Below are 20,766 nucleotides of genomic sequence, written 5' to 3'. Positions count from 1 at the left end.
TTTCAAAGCCGAAGAGCCAGCGCTGTCCGAAGACGTTTCCGTGGTCATGTGGCCGGCATGACTAAACACCGAGGCGCACGGAACGCTGTTACCTTCCCACCGAAGTGGTACCTATTTATCTACTTGCAATTTCTTGCTTTCGAACTGCTAGGTTGGCAGGAGCTGGAACTAGAGACGGGAGCTCACTCCGTCATGCGGCATACTCGGGTCTCGAACTGCTGAATTACCGACCTTCCACAGCCTGCAGTTCAGCGTCTTAACCACTTGAGCCACCGCAGCTCCACAGGCTCCTTTACCCACTTTTAATTGCTCCAACCATCTGTAGGTTACAACTAGAGTCCTGCTTGCCATGACTGAGGTGATCAGGGGGACCAGTAAAGAACAAGGGTAGTAGGCAGAATCGCTGCATATTCTCCTGATGCCTCAAAAAAAGTCACAGGATAGGTTCTGGTAACCTCAGAGAATGGTAGCCCCTATTGAGGAAAGTCCCAGAGTAACAGGGCTGAAAGGCAGGTGTGCAGGCAAGCAAGCAAAGAAGTGAGAAGGGAGATTTTTGGCTAATGTCCCAGTGTCACCACTGAATGATGTCTAGAATTATGCCCGGCCTCTGCCTGCAATATCATACCCAGTGACTGAGTCTAGAAGGATGCTCATACGGGAAATAGGTTCCAAAGAAAGCCACAGCCAACTGAGAAACATCTCCCCAAGCCAGGTCCCTGAATATGCCTCTTATTAGAAGGGCTAGCCATGAAGATTAAACCCCTGCTCCAAGGTAGGGCGAGTAGAAACTCCCACATTGTGAGAAACAAGCACATGGCTTAGAAAGGCAGGCTGCAGCACTAAACAGAGTCTGCATTCATGAGGTAATGACAGTTGAACAAGGGCTGCAATACAATTCTTACCCTCCTTGAGGTCAGTGACTTCCAGTTTGCACCGGGGTGCAAGAAGTCCAACAACGAGGACAAGGAGGAAAATGCGATTACAACTCATGATGATGGCTGTTTGGTGTTGAGTTCCCAGTGCAGAGCTTTATATAATGCTCCACAGGGAAATGGAGAGGGGCTTTGGGCAGCCAAAACAAACTGTCAGTAGGCAAGGACAACCTGGAGCTGCTCTGTCCAGAATGACTTGGGAACCATCCTGTTTGTGAATGTCATGTTCCTACAGACATCTTGGAGCCCAAAAGTAAATGAGCGAAATCTCGACATCATCACAAAGTTTCAGCCTTATCATATAAAGCCGCTGTGTTGTTACACAGTTGCCCTTCTTCCCTTCCGTTCTTTATTATTAAATTCCACTTCGTCACCTTTCGGTAACATCTCGGATCCCCAGAGTTTGAATGCTGTAGCAGGACTTTTATTCCATCCAGAATATCAGACTTCCCTACCAGTAGCACCTCTGTTTTATCTCGTTTCGGTCTCGGCTTGTTTGCTCTCAGCCACTTGAACACAATATTCCGGCATGCAACCCAAGTCGGAGACACCAGCTTCTAAAGGTTTATTTTAACAGTTGTAAACCTAGGTATCACCACTATAGTGAGGACATCCAACTCCAGCATAAATGACTTAGGTAAAGGTAAAGGTTCCCTTGCTCGAAAGCCAGTCGAATCTGACTCTAGGGTTGCGGTGCTCATCTCCGTTTCAAAGCCGAAGAGCCAGCCAGCGCTGTCCGAAGACGTCTCCATGGTCATGTGGCCGGCATGACTAAACACCGAGGCGCACGGAACGCTGTTACCTTCCCACCGGAGTGGTACCTATTTATCTACTTGCAATTTCTTGCTTTCGAACTGCTAGGTTGGCAGGAGCTGGAACTAGAGACGGGAGCTCACTCCGTCATGCGGCACACTCGGGTCTCGAACTGCTGAACTACTGACCTTTCACAGCCTGCAGTTCAGCGCCTTAACCACTTGAGCCACCGCAGCTCCTATAAATGACTTACATAAATATTAAAACAGAACGGATGTATAGAACCCTACAGAAGCCTGCAGGATAAGTCCCAATTAGCAGATTCCAACAGGGCCACCAAGGGGGTGGGGGCAGGAGGGGACAAGCCCATGTGTATCAGGTACTCCGAATTCACAGCCTTTATTTTTTTAAAAATAGTAATTCTCTAACTCTTTCCATTGTGGAATTATGGCTTCCCCCTTATATTTCTTCAACAAAAGGGGCTGGAGACTTACAAAAAGAAAAAGGAAGCTGGGAATCCAAATACTAACCAGGGCCGATCCTGCTCAGCTTCTGAGATCTGACAAGATCACGCTAGCCTGACTTATCCAGGCCAGGGCATTATAAGACTAGACAGAGATATATCTATACACATAGATATAAAGATATTGATGTATACTGATATATTGATATTCTAGTGCCAATTTTTAAAAGAAAATTACAGCCCCCTGTGATGAGGAGAGGAAATGGCCACTGTGAGAGCCAGTTGGGTGTGGTGGTTAAGTGTGCGGACTCTAATCTGGGAGAACCGGGTTTGATTCTCCGCTCCTCCACTTGCACCTGCTGATGTGACCTTGGGTCAGTCACAAGCTCTGGCACAGCTGTCCTTGAAAAAGAGCAGTTTGTGTCAGAGCTCTCTCAGCCCCACCCACCTCACAGGGTGTCTGTTGTGGGGAGGGGGAGGGAAAGGAGTTTGTAAGCCGCTCTGAGACTCCAAGTGAAGGGTGGGGTATAAATCCAATCTCTTCTTCTTCTGTGGGGACAATCTCTGTAAAAAATCTTGGGGATTCAGCAAACATGCCTTTTCTCCATGAAGGATACAGCCGACTTTTCACATCTCCCTAATTTTCTTTCCCAATTAAGGATATTTACATTGCTGTGAGCTTGCTTTTTTGTTTTTGTTTTGGGTGAGTAGACATGGGCAATTCACCACAGAAGGTGCAAATCCTTTATGGGGATTTCATTTAATTATCTGCAGTCCACATAAACTTTAGTATTACCATCCTTTTTCTGAAGTAGGACTATGAGAGAAGATAAAGACCTGGAAGATGGTTCAGTTATTCCCTGGAGGGAATACGTTTTCTACCCAGTTCCTCCACTGACTCCATAATCCACCTTTCTTCTACAGCAGGTGAGGCAAGAGGACCAGATGGGACAGTAGACTGTAAATTCTCCTCTCCCCATGGAATATCTCATAGGGATGATTCTGGAAACCGCAAGACAAGATAGCCAATACAGGAAATCTCCAAAATTAAGAGGGCTGAAAGGTATGGTCAGAGATGAATGATGCCTCCAGAGAATGTCTGCTATGAAGTAAACACAACTGTATGCTCCCCACTCCCTTGATAGCCTCTATGATCTCAAACCCTGTGGCTAAGTTTGGAAGGATTCTCATGTAAGGAGTTGGCTTCTAAAGAAAGAAACCTCAGTCTCCTGGGTTATTCCACCTCTCAACAATTATGAAGACAACCACAAAGATAAAAGCCCTTCTTTGGCACTCAGGGCACCCTCCCCAAATAGTATGAAACAGAGAAAATGGTCTTAAATTGCACGTTGCAGTGACTGGGGCAAGGAGCAAGGGTTGCAAGCACGAAGCAATGAGTATCAGAGCAGGACTCTCTCTGGAGTTAAGTAGCAGTTTTGGTCCAAGGTGCAAGACGTCCAACAAGGAGGACCATGCAATTGTAGCTCATGTTGGCTGTTTGATGTGAGCAGCCAGTGCTGAACTTTGCATAACAGTCCACAAGGAAATGGAGAGGGGCTTTGGGCAGCCAAAACAAACTGTCCATAGGCAAAGACATCCTGGAGCTGCTCTGTCCAGAACAACTTAGGTACCGTACTGTTCTTGAACAAGTTGTATCTCGGTTCTCCTCCAGACAATTTGGAGCCCAAAAGTAACTGCAATCTTGACACCATCAGACAAAGTTAGGTCTTATGATCTGAAGCTGCTTTTTTGTTAAGACAGCTGCCATTCTCCTCTTCAATTTTTGATTAAATACTATGTTGTTCAAAGTTTCAGGTGGGTAACCATCTTTGTCTGCAGTAGATGAGCTAGATTTGAGTCATGAGTCAGCCAGGGCTCAGAGACAGCGAGGACTCATCGGGAGAAGAGGAGCCCCGTGTAGCCAGCTCTGAGTCAGCAGAAGCCAGCAAGCAGGAAGATGAGCTGCAGGCTTGTCCAGATTCTCAGTCAACAGCTGGTGCAGAAGCATCATTACCCATCCCATGATGTTCAGAGGTATGCTGCCACTGAATGCAGAGGATCCGTTTACTTATCTTCCGCCACATCTTTTTTGCGGTGTTTTAGCATGTTCAAGTATTTTCAGATTCTTCAGTCTTTACAATAAGCTTCCCTCCTACTCCATGCCCGAAACTATTGAGATATATGTCTAGCTAATAGAGGTAGCAAGCAGTTACTAGATCAGTTTGATCTGTTTGACAGTCCTAGCTGTCATGCTAGTGATTGATTATAGCCAGGTGTTATACTAGCAGGTGTTCTCTATCAGGCATTGTTAGAGTTGGTAATTAATTCCCCTTGTTAGTGATTGGCTAGGTTTAGTATATTAGCTATCAGCTTGATAAGCTAGGTGTGGACTTAGTCTCTTAAGCTAAGGCATGGTATGCTGTATGATAGCTGTGTATATATTCGCCATTATATCTATATAAACTTTCTATGTACCTTCATTACCAGTCGGTCTCCAATAGAAACAGCCCTGGGAAGCTGCTGGTGTGTATCCTGCCACTCCACTCAGCAATATTCTAAACCTTCTTCCAGCTTAAGGAGGCTTCCTTCTACATAAGTGGCTTCTACATAAGCAGTTTGGAGGGGGGCATTTCAGAATAGGAAAAACAGCAGGGAAGGAGCTTAACTGTCCCTCCCCATACACTGTAGTCCTGATTGGGTCAGGCTCCCATACTCTTCAGAGAATCAGAAAACAGTAAAGTTACTTGGAACAGACTGGAAAATCCCTTTGAGACAGCTTCTGTCTTCTTGACAGTATATTTTTAAAATCTCAGGTTATGGGAGCCCGGGGGTCCTTTTGCAGAAAAAGAGGTGCAGGAGCGCCTTAGCATAACTCATTAGCATCACTTATTTGCATATGCCACACCCCCTGACATCACCAAAGTGTGTCAGAAGGCAACACCCACTGCTCAGGCTCCACTGGACTGTTTTGGATTGCTAGCTACTGGGGGGGGGGGGTGTCTGCAGCTGCTGGGTGCTTCTTGCTCCGCTCCTGTGTGCTCCCGCAGGAAATGACCCCTGTGGGAGCCTAAAAATACAGTAAGGCTAGGAAAAGCTTAAGGCAGGAAGAAAAGATGAAGATCCAACATCAGATGGATTGACTCCATCAAGGAAAGCCACGGCCCTCAGTCTGCAAGACCTGAGAGTGGCTTATTAGTGACAGATCATTTTGCAGGACATTAACTCAGAGGGTCGCCATAAGTCGGAAGTGACTTGACAGCACTTAACATACACATACATTATATAGAGTTGCCAGGTCCTCCCTGGCCACTGGCAGGATATGGGAGGAGTAGGGTTGCCAGATCGAGGTTGAGAAACTCCTGGAGATTTGGGGGTGGAACCTGGGGAGGACAGGATCTCAGTGGGGTATGACAGATTGCTCCCTTCAAAGCATGCATTTTCTCCAGAGGGACTGATCTCTGTCATCTGGAGATGAGCTGCAATTCCAGGGGATTCCCAGATGGGCTGGCATCCCTAATATAGAAAAATGCAAAGCAGACTGTTTACAATAAGTGTTATTTTCATCACATGCAGCAATATCGTTCCCCATCCTCCCCCCTTTTCTGCTTACCATCTACCACTAACTGGAAAAATGTGGATCCTTTGTAAGGCAGACTGTTCACTTAATAACACGTGTTTTTCCCCCCATCATGTGTACAGTAATATCTTTCCCCATCCTTTTTGCTTACTATGACCATCAGTTACCACCCAGCCTTAAGACTGCTGGTGAACCCAAGGGCTTGCTCATTGCTTTTAATTGTTCCTAATAAAGGAATTAGCCTACTCTTATTTATGGATCTCTCCCCACCACCACCACCACGAACCAACCTGCAATTCTAACGGCCCCCTAAATCTTGCAATCGCAACTCTCTCTATGGCAGCTCCCAGGGAGATGGGAAAAAGCCACCAACCAACGTGCGCTTCCGATCCAAAAGAGCCAAGAAAGGAAACCGGGAAGAGGAGGCGAGGAAGGGACGCTCTAGCCCCACCATTGGCGTAGAGAGATGAAATCGCTTCCTGCCGACTCTGTTGTTGCTGCTGTCGCCGGTTGCAGTGCCCTGTGCAAGGTAAGTCTTTCTGGTCTTTGAGCCGGACTGAATGCAGGTTCTCTCCCTAGCGATAACTCAGCATGAATGGGGTGGGTGGAACGCAGGAGGAGATCACTCGGGGCGTCCAAAATTACCGGGCAAATCCCAGTGGAAATTGTTGCGTCGAAACCATGATTGGGGGGGATGCTAAGAATCGTTTCGTCCAAGCTCTGAAGCTGCTGGCGCTGCGTTGCAAAAGGCGTCTGCCGTAGGGATCGTTTTCATCTTCTCTTCCCCGGCCCCCACTGCGCATGAAATACAGCGGGCGGATCTGCAAAGTGGGCGGGTGGGCGGCGTAGAGTTGTGCAGCGCTGCGATGCTAAGCTCGTTTACTCGGGAGTAGGCCCCATTGGGGGGTTTTCCTCCCCAGTTGGGTTTCCTTCCAGATGACTTTTCTGAAGGGTTGCATCCTGTGCTGGATGATATTGCCAGTACGGGGACTTCAGCGGTTTTTGTGGGATATTTTAACAAACAAGATATGAGATAGGGGACTTTCCTTGTGCTGTCTGTAGTTTTTAATATGGGGGAAGCACTCTGTGCATGTGCAGAAGCCTGCTTGTCTCGAACCCATTCATCATCCAAAGTGCTTGTTCAATCGAAGCCTTTAGAGGTATTGCCCAGTTGCTTTCCTGTGCAGGTATTGTCTGATTAAATTTAGTACTGCAGTTTTAGACAGAAGACGGCCACCCACGTAATGTCTGCAACAGAAGTGGTGCTCTTTCGTTGGGCTGTGGATGAGAGGGCAAATGGAAGAGTCATTCATTCCTTCTCACAAGTCCAGATGTCTGTCACTGCTGTAGCAAATATGGAAGGGATCCAGCAGGAGTTGAATCCAACCCCTGGAATCAAGGCAGGATTTCCTCTAAGTAAGCTACCCCAGAAAAAAGGGTTGTGGAGAGAAAGCAGTGGCTTGAGCAGTCCTCTTTCAGCAGTGTGTGTGTTGATGTGATAGGGATGCTGACTCTGCATTCAATATCCCCTGCTTGCAGTGACCATATGGTAAAACAGGTTCTTAAAAACACCTCAAACGGACACTCGGAGACCTGGAAAGTCCAAAGCTCTCACCCACCATTATTTCTTTCTTCTCCCTGTGAGAACTCCGATAGTGACCTTTCTCTTGTTGTCTTATTTTATACCACTTTGCCAATAACAAGTCCTTCAAGCTGGAGTTGTGACCCACCACACCACCCACACTCTTCTGTTATGTTACTATGTCAGGTGCACTGTTAACTTTAGATGTATGCAGTAAAGTGGGATTCTTTTCTTCTTGTGTCCTCTTTATAGACGCACTCGATTCCTTCATTCTTTACCAGAAAAGCACGTCAGCAACAAATCAAGACCTCTTTCCCCTGGGCCCTACTGAGCGTGTAGTGGGTTATATAGGTTGAGGATAACATGGGAGGTGCATATATAACAAAACTATAATGCCTCCCCACTCTAGTCTGATAATGGAAATAGACCTGGGAGGTGTGGAATCATTAATGGTTCCAATGTTGTTTGTTTGTCAGACTTAAAAGACAGATTCAGGTGGGTAGCCTGAAGCAATAGAACAAAGTTTGAGTCTGGTTGCACCTTTAAGACCAACAAAGTTTAGAAGAAGAAGAAGAGATTGGATTTATACCCTGCCCTTTACTACCCAAAGGTGTCTCAGAGCGCCTTACAAACTCCCTTCCCTTCCCCTCCCCACAACAGACACCCTGTGAGGTAGGTGGGACTGAGAGAGCTCTGACAGAAACTGCTCTTTTTCAAGAATAGTTGTGCCAGAACTATGGCTTGCCCAAGGTCATACAGCAGGTGCAAGTGGAGGAGTGGGGAATCAAACCCGGTTCTCCCAGATTAGAATCCGTGCACTTAACCACTACACCAAACTGGCTCTCTCAGTTTAATTCTGGGTATAGCAAGCACATGAAAGCTTATACTCAGAATCAAACTTTGTTGTTCTTAAAGGTGCCATAACTAGACAGTTTTAATAGTTCACTATTTTTAGTGAGGAACACGAACCCTGCCTATCTAAAATCATTTCAGCCCCTAGAGGACTTCCTGCTAGTCCAGGATGCCTCCTCTACGTTCTTCAGCCAAAACCCAATCCTTGTTTGTCTGCTCTGATGTTCTTCTTCACCTGGATTGTTCATTCAGCCTGCTTGAACCTGATTAGTCTGGAAAGGAAAGGGGGCAGACTCTTCTCTGGTCCCTTACACTCATATTTGTATTCTACCCCTTTCCTCAAGAAGTCTGAGGTAGAGCATTTAGAATACCTCCATTGTTCTCTCAGCATCCTGTGAAGTAGAGACTGGTCCAGGGTTCCCCAGTGAGCTTCCTGGGAGGGAGTTTCAGACCTCAGTCTTCTAGTCTAAATCTGACATTTGACCTCCCAGATACAGGCAAGGCTGATGTTGGGGGTCAGTATCGTCTGGTGAGTCCCAAATGGGACTCTGAACTACCTGTGTGTCACAGCCACCACTAGCTGCCCTGTTTCACTGGGCAGCAGCTGGATTGGGCCCATTTGTCAGAACTGGGCACACTTTGCCTGCCGGCCTCCTTCCAGCAGAAAGAACACTCAAGGGGAGGGGGGGCGGGAATCAGAGGGAATTTTGCCCAGGGGGGTCCAAAACATGAAATTAGACAGAGATAAATGCGAACAGATGAATCAGTCTAATCAGTTCTGGGCTACTGATTTTGTGGGTCTGCTGGCCCCAATGGGAAGAATCCCTGGGGCAAGAGTCTCCTCTGGAGCTCTCACTTCTTGTTCCTACCCCCTGTTCCACCACAGAAAACATTTTCTCTTCATATTAAAAACACTCTTAGTCATTCTCTCACCCCACTTCCTTGTGTCTTGTGGTGGGGCTGAGAGAACTCTGACAGAAACTGCTCTTTTTCAAGAACAGCTGTGCCAGAATTATGGCTTGCCCAAGGTCATCCAGCAGGTGCAAGTGGAGGAGTGGGGAATCAAACCCAGTTCTCCCAGATTAGAGTCCGTGCACTTAACCACTACACCAAACTGGCTCTCTCAGTTTAATTCTGGGTATAGCAAACACATGAAAGCTTAGAATCAAACTTTGTTGTTCTTAAAGGTGCCACTGGACTCAAGCTTTAAGACAATAACTAGGCAGTTTTAATAGTTCACTATTTTTAGTGAGGAACACGAACCCTGCCTATCTAAAATCATTTCAGCCCCTAGAGGACTTCCTGCCTAGTCCAGGATACCTCCTCTACGTTCTCCATCCAAAACCCAATTCTTGGCCCCGGTTATACGGACCGGAAAATGCGGGGGGGAAGCGTGGCTGTTTGCTCCGGGGCAAAATAACACGCGGTTGCGCCAGCAGACGTCCTGTGGAAGTCCCGTGGTTAGGGGGAGGTGCCGATCACAGGACACTCCTGCGGCGCTGCAAAGAAGCGGGGCCGCGGGGCAAACGGGGTTGTGTTTTTTGTTAAACTAAAGTGTGCGCAAGCTCCGTTGGGTGCTTGTGCGCATCCGTGGAGACTTGGGGGGAAAAACCCTTTTTGCGAGGGGACATGGGCGGGTGCTGGAACTACCACCGGAAACGCGATCAGACGCCCGCCCATGCTCCGCGGTTTCCGGAAACTAGTACCTCGGAGGTACTAGTTTTTTACAGCGCATCTTCGGAGTGAAGCCTCGGGTGAGCCACGGGAGCTCTACGCTTCCCAGATGTGGCGGTGATATCGCGCCCAGAAAATCCGCCTATCTTCCGTCTCTCTAGCGTGCCTAATGCTCCGTGTGACCGCAGCCTTTGTTTGTGTGGTATTGACAGTTAAACTCCCTCTGATTTTCTTCTTCACCCGGATTGTTCATTCAGCCTGCTCGAACCTGATTAGTCTGGAAAGAAAAGGGGCCAGACTCTTCTCTGGTCCCTTCCACTCGTATTTGTATTCTGCCCCTTTCCTCAAGAAGTCTGAGGTAGAGCATTTAGAATACCTCCATTGTCCTCTCAGCATCCTGTGAAGTAGAGACTGGTCCAGGGTTCCCCAGTGAGCTTCCTGGGAGGGAGTTTCAGACCTCAGTCTTCTAGTCTAAATCTGACATTTGACCTCCCAGATACAGGCAAGGCTGATGTTGGGGGTCAGTATTGTCTGGTGAGTCCCAAGTGGGAGCTCCCTGCCGACTCTGAACTAGCTGTGTGTCACAGCCACCACTAGCTGCCCTGTTTCACTGGGCAGCAGCTGCATTGGGCCCGTTTGTCAGAACTGGGCAAACTTTGCCTGTCAGCCTCCTTCCAGCAGAAAGAACACTCAAGGGGGGGGGGCGGAAATCAGAGGGAATTTTGCCCAGGGGGGTTCCAAAACATTAAATTAGACCGAGATAAATGCGAACAGATGAATCAGTCCTGGGCTACTGATTTTGTGGGTCTGCTGGCCCCAATGGGAAGAATCCCTGGGGCAAGAGTCTCCTCTGGAGCTCTCACTTCTTGTTCCTACCCCCTGTTCCACCACAGAAAACATTTTCTCTTCATATTAAAAACACTCTTAGTCATTCCCCTCACCCCACTTCCTTGTGTCTTGTAAGGAAGGAGCTTTGTTGTTCTACTCAAAGGGAGATCTTCCTGCTTCAGAAGTATTATTTGCATAAATCCCTTCTTATGTTTTTTTGTCGCTGATTAGGATGTTTGGTTTTCTGTCCTGATGCAGAGGCTTTCTGGAAAAGGAAAGTATTAGTCAGCTCGTGGTATTTTCTCTTCCCCCCACCCTGTGGAATGAAATAGTTCTGGTTAGTGAGACAATAACTGCTTCCTCCTTCTCTCTCCCAGTGCTCTGAGGTATCTTTTAGCAATGGCCCTTGTCTTCCCTCCAAGAAACCATAAAACATGATGGTGTCACTTGCAGTGCCATTCAAAGTAGAATTATAACCTTCTAAGTCAATGGATTTAGGAGGGGGTAACTCAGTTAAGAGGAGCTGCGGTGGCTCAAGTGGTTAAGACGCTGAACTGCAGGCTGTGGAAGGTCGGTAGTTCAGCAGTTCAAGACCCGGGTGCCGCAAGACGGGGTGAGCTCCCGTCTCTAGTTCCTGCCAACCTAGCAGTTCGAAAGCATGAAATTGCAAGTAGATAAATAGGTACCTCTTCGGTGGGAAGGTAACAGCGTTCCGTGCACCTTGGTGTTTAGTCATGCCGGCCACATGACCACGGAAACATCTTCGGACAGCGCTGGCTCTTCGGCTTTGAAACGGAGATGAGCACCGCAACCCCAGAGTCGGATTCAACTGGCTTTCGAGCAAGGGAACCTTTACCTTTAACTCAATTAAGGATGGCGTTGCTGGTGATTCAGACAGAATGTGAGTTGGAAGTCTCTGGTTCAAATCTTGGTCACCGAGTGGCTTAGGAAAGCGGCTCTCTCAGTCTTGGACCAACCTCTGCCAACTGTAATTTGGGAACAATAATACAGACCTAATTTAAGGGTTGGGCCCTGTGGATGCTTGTGTTGCAGAAATCTTGCCAAAGTCTGGTCAGTGCCTGGATAAGACTTCTCCCTTGAACTCTATTTATGCCACCTTGAGCTCCATGCAGGAAGAGAGTCAGGATATAAAGGAACTTTCAGCCTGGTTCAGGTCACCACTGTGCAATTTCCATCCTGTAGAGCAGGAATAGCGCCACCACACATGACAAACAGGAGCACAACAGATTGTTTTGCTTGGCCCCATAAGTCAAATGAAAGAAGGCAAAACCCTGAGGCACTGGCACTGCTACTGGGGCACAGCCTGTTCCCAGGGTGTCTGGCCCAAGCCTCCCTTCTCTTTTGTTAGCAGACACGCCAATATCTTCACAGGCACGCGTTACGGAGTTCTGGCACTTGGGCTGAAAGATGTCATCCTCATTTTTAGTTCAAAGGAACTTTAGTTGATTTACCATACACAATTTATCAAAACTGCATATGAAAAAAATAATTTGGAGCAACAAAAAAGGTCCTTTAGATTATGCCTGTGGCTGTGTGTGTTTTCAGGATGCACCATCTCGAAAAAGATGTTCCTTCCCAAAAGTGAGAGAGTATGACATGCTTCTTCTCAGACGGGGCTTGCCACCTGCCATTTCTATTTGTATCAGCATTACAAGATAATAAACTCTATTTTAAAAGAAAGTTTGCACCTTGTTAGCTGTTAAGATGAGTAAAATAGATTAATCAGATAAATGTTACAGCCTTACTATCCTGTGAACTTCCTCTTGTGTTGCTTTACCTGCTAACCTGCAGGGTAGAACTAGCAGTCAGCATTATTATTCTCTAGCAAAATACTTGTCAGTAGTTGTAGCAGTAAATAATAACCACTGTTATTATTATTATGTGCCCAACTATCTCAGCATTGCAAAACTACATTTAAAAATAGAGAGAACTTTCATTGCCAGCTTTGTCAAGCTTTCTCAAGGGCAGGGGATTGGATGAAAACCTGTATTTTGCAGCAGTGCTTCCTTTTAAACTGAGAATTGTATTGTCGAATAGAATTGTGTGTTTTCTTTTGAAGGAGGTAGGGTTTTTCGCCCCAGGAAAAAATTACTACTTCAGCACTTTGCTCCGTTGTTTACACATAAATGCTTAGCAGAGTTTTCAAGTTGCCGTCACATCTAAACTCTTAATGTTTTCTCCCCGATCCAGTTTAACACCAGTTTCATCTGCCTGTGAGGACTGCATCTCCTCATAGAAAGGTAAAGGCATGTGTAGAAAATATGCATGGTATGACTTGTAAAGAAGCAAAAGCTTCAGTGAAAGGAGAGGAAGCTTCGAGCTTCGGGAAGCAAGTAAAATGTTTTCAGATGACCATCTTGGAAATGTCATGTCTTTACTCGCATTTGAAAATGCATGCAGACTTGAGAATTTGATCTTGCACGTGCCTATCTGCAAAGTGAAAATAGACAGCGGTAGTCTGAAATTTTCACCATGCAAAGCTCTGTGTGGGTTTTGGTCTCCTCCAAATAGGCATTACTAACTTACAAAGGAGTGGATTCAGGTGACCAGTCACTACATCATGGTACCTGATTAAAAGCTCATTGTACAATTCCTGTAAGTGTGTAGGGACATGTATTGTACCACTGCATGTTTATGTTCAGTGTATCCAGTCTTCCTTGTCCTCCAGTGTTTCCTTAGATGACCAAATGTCAGCAGAGCCATATTAGTGATGCATTTAGTCAGAGATATATTTTTTAAATTTTAATAGCGTTATTGAGATCTTAAAAAGTTACAATACAAAGTTCTGTAAAGTCTACAAATTCAAAACAGTAATATAACAAATTTCTGGGTATATATTAATTCAAACTGAGTTATGCAAGTATGGATTAACAGTAATTTTACTGTAGTATAATTACCTATTTATTTATAACCTATGTATTTAAATGTTGCATCCTTCCTCCAAGGAGTTCAGAGTGACAGATGTAGGTTTCTCCCATTTCATCCTCACAACAACACTGAGGAGGTTGAGTTGAGAAAGAGAGAGAGAATTATTTGCTAAAGACCAGTGTTCCCTCTAAGCTGAGCTAGTGTGAGCAAGCTCACAGTTTTGTAGCCTCCGGCTCACACAGTTTTGTCTTAGCTCAGGAAGGGATGGCTCCAGACCAAACTAATTTATGCAGTAGCCAAATTGCTCACTCACAACTTTCATGCCAGTAGCTCACACAAAGTACATTTTTTGCTCACAAGACTCCACAGTTTAGAGGGAGCATTGCTGAAGACCATCCATTTGAACAGGGATTTGAAACCAGTCCAAATCCAGTACTCTACCTGAACCCCTCAGCACTGTATCTGAGTTGAAGAACTGAACTAGAAGCTGAACTGATCTAAAAGAGGCTTTGGCAGGATCAAGAGACTTACCTGTTAAGTGTTTTAGACTTGCCCAGGTGGGTGAATTTGGACTATGCAGCAAACACCATGACATGGGGATGTCATGAAATAATGCAGAAATGTTCTGAAATCATTTTGTCTACATGAGGCTGGATTGTCTGGCAAAGGTCCTGAGGCCTAGTAGATAACGAAATCCTTGGCAATCATTAGAGCTGATTATGGTTTGTTGTCTTAATCATGGTTAGATTCCCAAACATACAAAGAAAGCATGATTTAGAGAGGTACCTTTGCAAGCAGAGAAGTGGAGGAGAAACTACCTCCAGCATGGTTTTACTAGGTATAGGTTAACCATGGATAATGCACCCCCCCCCCCTTCAAAAGCATGGTTGTATATTCGGGATTGTAACCTACTAGTATGTTTGTTTGTTTTTTGCTGTGCTGCACTAGTGAGAATGCTGGACTAGACCTAGCAAGACTTAAGTTCAAATCCCTGCTTACCATGAAACTTTGGGTCACTTACAGGGATGGGCATGAACCAGAAAATTCTACTTCAGGGCTTTGGGGTGTGCTTGAACCGAACCAGGCAAAAAATAATAATAATGCCTGAACCGAACCAATTGGTTCTCCTGGCCGCAGTCAGCCACAACTGAGAGAATGGGGGGGTTAAATGTGAGCCATTAAACCTGTCCATTTCACTCCCCCCCACTCTTGGAAGCGGGGGCTTGCATCTGTTTCAGCCTAATAACTGATGGGCACACCAGCCCCACTGTTAGGGCTGAAATAGATGCAAGCTGTTTCAGCTATCCCTTTCACACACACCCTTTCCTACCACAAGCTGCATGAACCTCCCCAAAAACCCATGGAAGGTCATGGAGGCGAGCTCACACTGACCTTGGTTCACTAACTATGACCTGGGTGATGGTGGTGCCGAACTTAGGGTCGTGGGCAGGTTCATGCCCATTCCTAGTCAGCTGTGCTCTCTCTCAACCCAGCCTAGGGCAGAAGGGAGAAGAGTCATGTGTGCAGCTCAGGGGAAGGGATTGAGTGGGGTGGGGTGAGGCAGGTGCCAGCCCTTGGGGCCTTCCAGTGAGACTGTAAAACAGAGCTTAAGGAGGAGCTGGAAAATTATACATATGGGCTCCATCTTATTTTTGCATGCGTTGTTGTTACCTGTCTTTGGGACTGACTGTCAAGAGAAAGGGGAGATATATAAATGAATAAACAGCTGAGATCTTTTATTGATTAATTAAAGTAGTTTTACCTCACTTTTCTCCATGGCTTAAGGCAGCTTAACTTAAAACATGCAAAACACAGTAAAACTGTGACCTGTGATTTGTCAGTACTAGCCTGTGAGTCACAGCTGCCTTTTCAGCTGTGCCACAAGACCACCTTTCAGTTTCAAGGGACAGTTCACTGTGAATTGCAACACACATTTCCGCAAGATAACTCTCTTTGGTTACCCTTAAAATGCTGTCTTAGTTAAGACTAAGATCTGGGACTCACTATGGACAGCATATTCTTTGGATAACAGTGAAGGGACAAGAGATTATAGACATCAGTGCTGTTTCTTGATTAGTTTTTCTTGTTTGTCTAAGTTGTTTCTTAGTTCCTCTAAGTTTGCTCCCCCTTAGCTTGTGTTTCTTCTGTTTGCCTTCCAGAAACTGGATGGCTTCTAATGTGAGTCTGACTCTGGATAAAGAAGCCTTGTTGAAAGATGGGATTCCCCCCACAAAAAAGCCCAGGTAAGCATCACAATGTAGTGCATTGGGAAAAAATGTCAGCATTTTACATGACCATATAGGTTATTTCAAGAAGTAATTTTAATCTTTTACCTTCAGTTATTGTTTTGTAAACTACTATCAGACGTTCTCTGTGGTAGGATATGAAACTGCTCTCATAAAATGGATGGCTTGATATATTTTGAACCTGTACTATAAAATATCATCCAAGTACAGTACTTGGGGTTAATAGTAATTCAGTAGTATTCCAGTTCTTGGGGCAGGGTGGCAGTGCCACGAACAGTTCCATATAGGAATGGGCACAAACCGCATTTTTGAGGTTCAGTTTGTGGTTTGTGGCCGAACCATGAACCGAACCACAAACCAATATGAACCAGGAGGTTGGTTCGTGAACCAAACTGGTTCGTGGCGGTTCGTGTCCCCTGCTTTCTGCTCCCTGGTGCTTTTTACAGGGAGCAGAAAGCAGGGGGTTAAATGGCTCTGGGCAAAGTTCGCAAACTGAAGAGCTGCCATGAATTTCCATGAATGTTAAGGCAATTCGTGGTGGCTTGTGAAGAACAGAAAGATGGGGCTTAAGCCACCCCTGCTTTCTGCTCAGCTGTTTTTTGCTGGGAGCAAAAAGCAGGGGTTTAAATGGCTCTAAGCCATGCTGTACATTTGGAATGAGTGAAACACTTTCTAAAATGTGTTTTCTTACTCAAAAAGGGAAAATATTTCATAGAAAGTTTTTTCAGGGCTCCCTGAAATTTCCCAATTCTTCCATTGGAAAAATTGAAAAAGTCTTCAGGCTTGTTCATGCTATATGTTTTGAGTGTGGAAAAACTCTGCCTTAAGAATTGTTGCACTTATTCTAAAAGTTAAATACTTCATACGAAGTTTGGGTTTTTTTAGAACTCCCCTCAAATCCTCAGTTTTTCCACTGGAAAAGGGGGGGGGCTCAGAGAAAAGTCACTCTCCCTTATTTTTTTTATTTGTTTCTGGACCTTCACATCCCTTTGTTACTGGTGGCAAACCCGGTTTTGGAACACCCTCTCTAGATAACCTTTGCACACACTGACCTCCTTTTGTGTGCCAAAGTAATAACTTCTGCTGTTACGTGGCAGTTTTTCTTGAAGTTTTGTTTTTACTTCTGTTTGACTTTCATACTGCCACATAGCAGCAGAAGTCATTACTTTGGCACACAAAAGAAGGTCATTGCCTGCCAAACTTCTCTAGAGAGAGTGTTCCAAAATCGCTCCATGGCCTTTTTATCTGTTTTATTGTTTCAGACATTTTTTTTCTTTTGTGGTAATCTTGTAAATCGCTTTAGAACCTAGCGGCACCCAATGAAGTTGATGGGTGATGGATTCAAAATAAATAAATGGAAGTGCTTCACTGAAAGATCAAACATGGAATTCACTGTCAAATGACCTAGAGGAGGGCCACTAGGATATATGGGTTTAAAAAGGAAGTAGACAGATTCATGAAGGATGGATCCCTTTGTGGCTAATAGCCATGGTGACTGAAGGGAATTTCCATATTCAGACGCAGTTAAGCTTTAAAGATTAGTGCTAGGAAGCATAATCAGGGAAAGGCCTTGGCCTCTATGCCCAGTTTTTTTGGCCCTCCAGGTTCAGTTGGTTTGGCACTGTGTGGTAGACTAGATGCTTGACTAGGTGGAACATTGGTCTGATCCCGCAGGCCAGTTCTTTTGTAAATATTTTTCTTAAAAAGTTAAGAATATGTCTGCTTATATGCATAAAAGCCTCTTAGCTATCATTTCCTCAAAATGCAGCAGTGTTGACATAATTCAACAGGCACTCCCTCTCTTTGGCTGCAGGAAGTTGTTGCCTAGTCTAAAAACCAAGCGGCCCCAGGAGCTCGTGCTGGTGATTGGGACTGGCATAAGTGCAGCTGTCGCGCCTCAAGTGCCGGCCCTGAAATCATGGAAAGGCCTAATCCAGGCCTTGCTGGATGCTGCTATTGACTTTGACCTCCTTGAAGACGAGGAACGGAAAAAATTTCAGAAATGTCTCCGAGAAGATAAGAACCTCATCCATGTTGCCCATGACCTTATTCAGAAATTGTCGCCGGTGAGTTGACTGCATGCAGAACTGCATGGTTTGCAAATGTCAGAGGGGAAAAAGTTAACCCAGCCAGGATTTGAATGTTTGGGAGCCAAATTCTTGTTTCACAAACTAACTGTAATTAAAATAAATCATAGGTTCACTTTATGTCTGAACTGAGCCTCAGGTATCTATGTACTTCATTAAAGTTGAATGTGCTCAATGAAGCACTTTCTTAGATAAGTATATGCAGGCTTTTCAGTCTTAAGTCCTTCTGTCTGTTTGCTAGCTCTTGGCAAACAAATCTCTACCCCCTGCTGTTGAAATTAAAGTACTTTATTTACTGAAAAAAAACTAATAAAACTTTACTGTGATCTTGGCATGATCTTTTCTTGGCAGCGCACAAGCAATGTCCGTTCCACATTCTTCAAAGACTGCTTGTATGAGGTCTTTGACGACCTGGAGTCCAAAATGGAAGACACCGGGAAACAGCTTCTCCAGTCTGTGCTCCATTTGATGGAGAACGGTGCCCTCGTGCTCACCACCAACTTCGACAACCTGTTGGAAATTTATGCTGCGGACCAAGGGAAGCAGCTTGAATCTCTCGACCTCACAGATGAGAAAAAGGTGACAGGATACGCTTGTGCTTATAAATGGCAGCACATCTACCTTGGAAGTCCATTGGTTTCTAGGTGCCAGCCCCAGCTTGAGAGAAGCAGCGGTCTTTTCCAGTTGGTGAGGCTAATAAAACACACAGCTACTTGCAGTTAGAAAGCCATTCTAAAAACAAGCAGTGTTGGCAGCTGGTTCTTTGCCAGGCTGCTGAGAGGCAAGAGTTCTTTTTGTATTGTTTTTCTTCCTGCAAACAGTTGCTGCACTACACAATGGCAAATGCCAGGGATGGTCGTAAGAGCAAACCTTAATAAAACACGCAGAGCTCATCCCCGTTTTATTTAGCTTCTTGAAGCTGAAACTTGGCCTGGTGCCTAGTTTACACAAAAGGCATGTAAATAACAGTGGGGGATCTTTTCAAGTGTGTATTTTCATTGCGCACACGATGTGCATTTTTGCTGTCTCTCTTCTACATGACTTTTCAGGCTAATGGTGGGAATATTTGTAGTACAATGTTTGGGAGGAATGCCAGCTGAGAACGGACAGCATGAGATGAATGTCATTTTCAACCTCACAGATCTTAGAAATGTTATCCCCAATCAGGGGTTTTTTTGTAGAAAAAGCCCAGCAGGAACTCATTAGCATAATAGGCCACACTGAACAGCAGAAACACATTAGCATATTAGGCCACACCCCTGACAGCACCACTCATTAGCATATTAGGCCACACCCCCACGTGTTACCAGAAGTGTGGTCATCCAACCACACCCTCCTTTTGCTTCTTATTCTGTTTACTTTGTTGTCAAAACCCAGGGCTTTTTTTGTAGCAGGAACTCCTTTGCATGTTAGGCCACACACCCCTAATGTAGCCAATCCTAATGAGTGTCTGCTGTTAGGTGTGGCCTATTATGCTAATGAGTTCCTGCTGGGTGTGGCCAACTGAGGAGCCAGCTGGAACTCCGTTCCTGTGCGTTCCTGCCCAAAAATAGCCCTGTCCCCAATAATATTGAAGTGCTTTCAGAAAGCTTCCTTTGTGGTTGCAGAGGGAAAGAAAAGTACAGAATTTTACACTGGAAATAAAGCAACCATCTTTTTTTAAAAAAATGTGGGGGAAAAATCTGAATGTGTTTGCTCTGCCTAACACGGTAAATTCAGAATTTAGTTTCTTTGCACAGCAGAAGCAGAATGACAGGTGTTTTTTTTGTGTGTATGTATATATGTGTATATACGTACATCTATACACACACAACCCCCACACCTTTCATTCTGCTTTTGTTGTACAAAGGAAGTAATGAGTGTGTGTGTGTGTATACACCCACCCCACACACACATTCATTCTGCTGCAAGGAGTTCAGCATTAAGGTAAACCAACTACATCATGTACCTTAGTCAAATTTGTCTAGATTTGCATGTTGCGTCATTTTCCCCGCCCCCATGTTTTCCACATGAAATTTTGGGCATGATACAGAGGTGCAGCAGCAGGGCATGGTGTTCTGAAGGACAGATAGCTGGTCGAGTTAAAGAATCGTAGTAGGAAGGCTGAGCGCCGAAGAATAGATTTTTTTGAACTATGGTGCTGGAGAAGACTCTTGAGAGTCCCCTGGACTGCAAGGAGATCAAATCAGTCAATCCTAAAAGAACTGCATTAAAAACTGCAGAGAAATGCATAAAGCAGTCAACTAAAAACCATGATAATAAGGCAATCTTAAACGGAGTGACACCCAGGCTAGCATTATCTCATTAGATCTCGGAAGCTAAGCAGGGTCAGTATTTGGACGAGAGACCTCCAAGGAACAGTAGGGTTGAGATGCCGAGGCAGGCAGTGGCAACACACCTCTGAATGTCTCTTGCCTTGAAAACCCTCCAGGGTCACCATAAGTCATCTGTGACTTGCCAGCACGTTCCCCCACCAAACTGAAGTCATATTGCAAAAGATGAAATGTGAGGCAGTATCCGTGTGCAAGATCTTTCCTTAGGCAGAGGTCTCTATTACACGGCCATTGCGAAGGCAGGATGCTGTTTCTTATGCTGCAGAGCTGGAAGCAAAAAGAACCCGATTCTTCCTGACCCCAGTGAACCACGGCTGGCATTCCAGCATGAGTCTCAGAATGTCCTCGGTAAACATATCCAACTGAGTGCAATGATGAACTAAATCCAGTTGACTTGCAGAGCTTGGGAATAGCTTCCTTCGTCTTAGATTGTTTGCAGATGTATAGGATTTATCTTCTTTGTAGACGCAGAGAGTTCCTTTGAGATAGAGAACTGTAAACACATCCACACAGTGCTGAATTCCTGGCATGCAGGCCTGGAGAGAGACGA

At 45.4% G+C, this 20,766-nt stretch overlaps 1 protein-coding gene across 2 annotated transcripts in view; it reads left to right on the top strand.

Annotated features, from left to right (window-relative positions):
• The first annotated feature begins 6,179 nt into the window (after positions 1-6,179).
• Positions 6,180-20,766, top strand: part of FAM118B (family with sequence similarity 118 member B) — a 22,145-nt gene continuing 7,558 nt past the window's right edge. Inside the window, exons 1-5 of one of the 2 annotated variants that reach the window (XM_015422511.1) lie at positions 6,180-6,254; positions 12,873-12,922; positions 15,710-15,793; positions 17,610-17,862; positions 18,235-18,462. In XM_015422511.1, the coding sequence (XP_015277997.1) occupies positions 15,717-15,793; positions 17,610-17,862; positions 18,235-18,462 (558 nt within the window). In that variant the 5' untranslated portion in view covers positions 6,180-6,254; positions 12,873-12,922; positions 15,710-15,716. The remainder of the gene's footprint in view (positions 6,255-12,872; positions 12,923-15,709; positions 15,794-17,609; positions 17,863-18,234; positions 18,463-20,766) is intronic. The other variant, XM_015422512.1, reaches the window with a different exon arrangement.

Source organism: Gekko japonicus, unplaced genomic scaffold, assembly GCF_001447785.1.
Source record: "Gekko japonicus isolate JY-2015 unplaced genomic scaffold, Gekko_japonicus_V1.1 scaffold1263, whole genome shotgun sequence".
Classification (NCBI taxonomy): Eukaryota; Metazoa; Chordata; class Lepidosauria; order Squamata; family Gekkonidae; genus Gekko; species Gekko japonicus.
The sequence above is the reverse complement of the archived record's forward strand: the minus strand, read 5'-3'. Positions and strand labels throughout refer to the sequence as shown.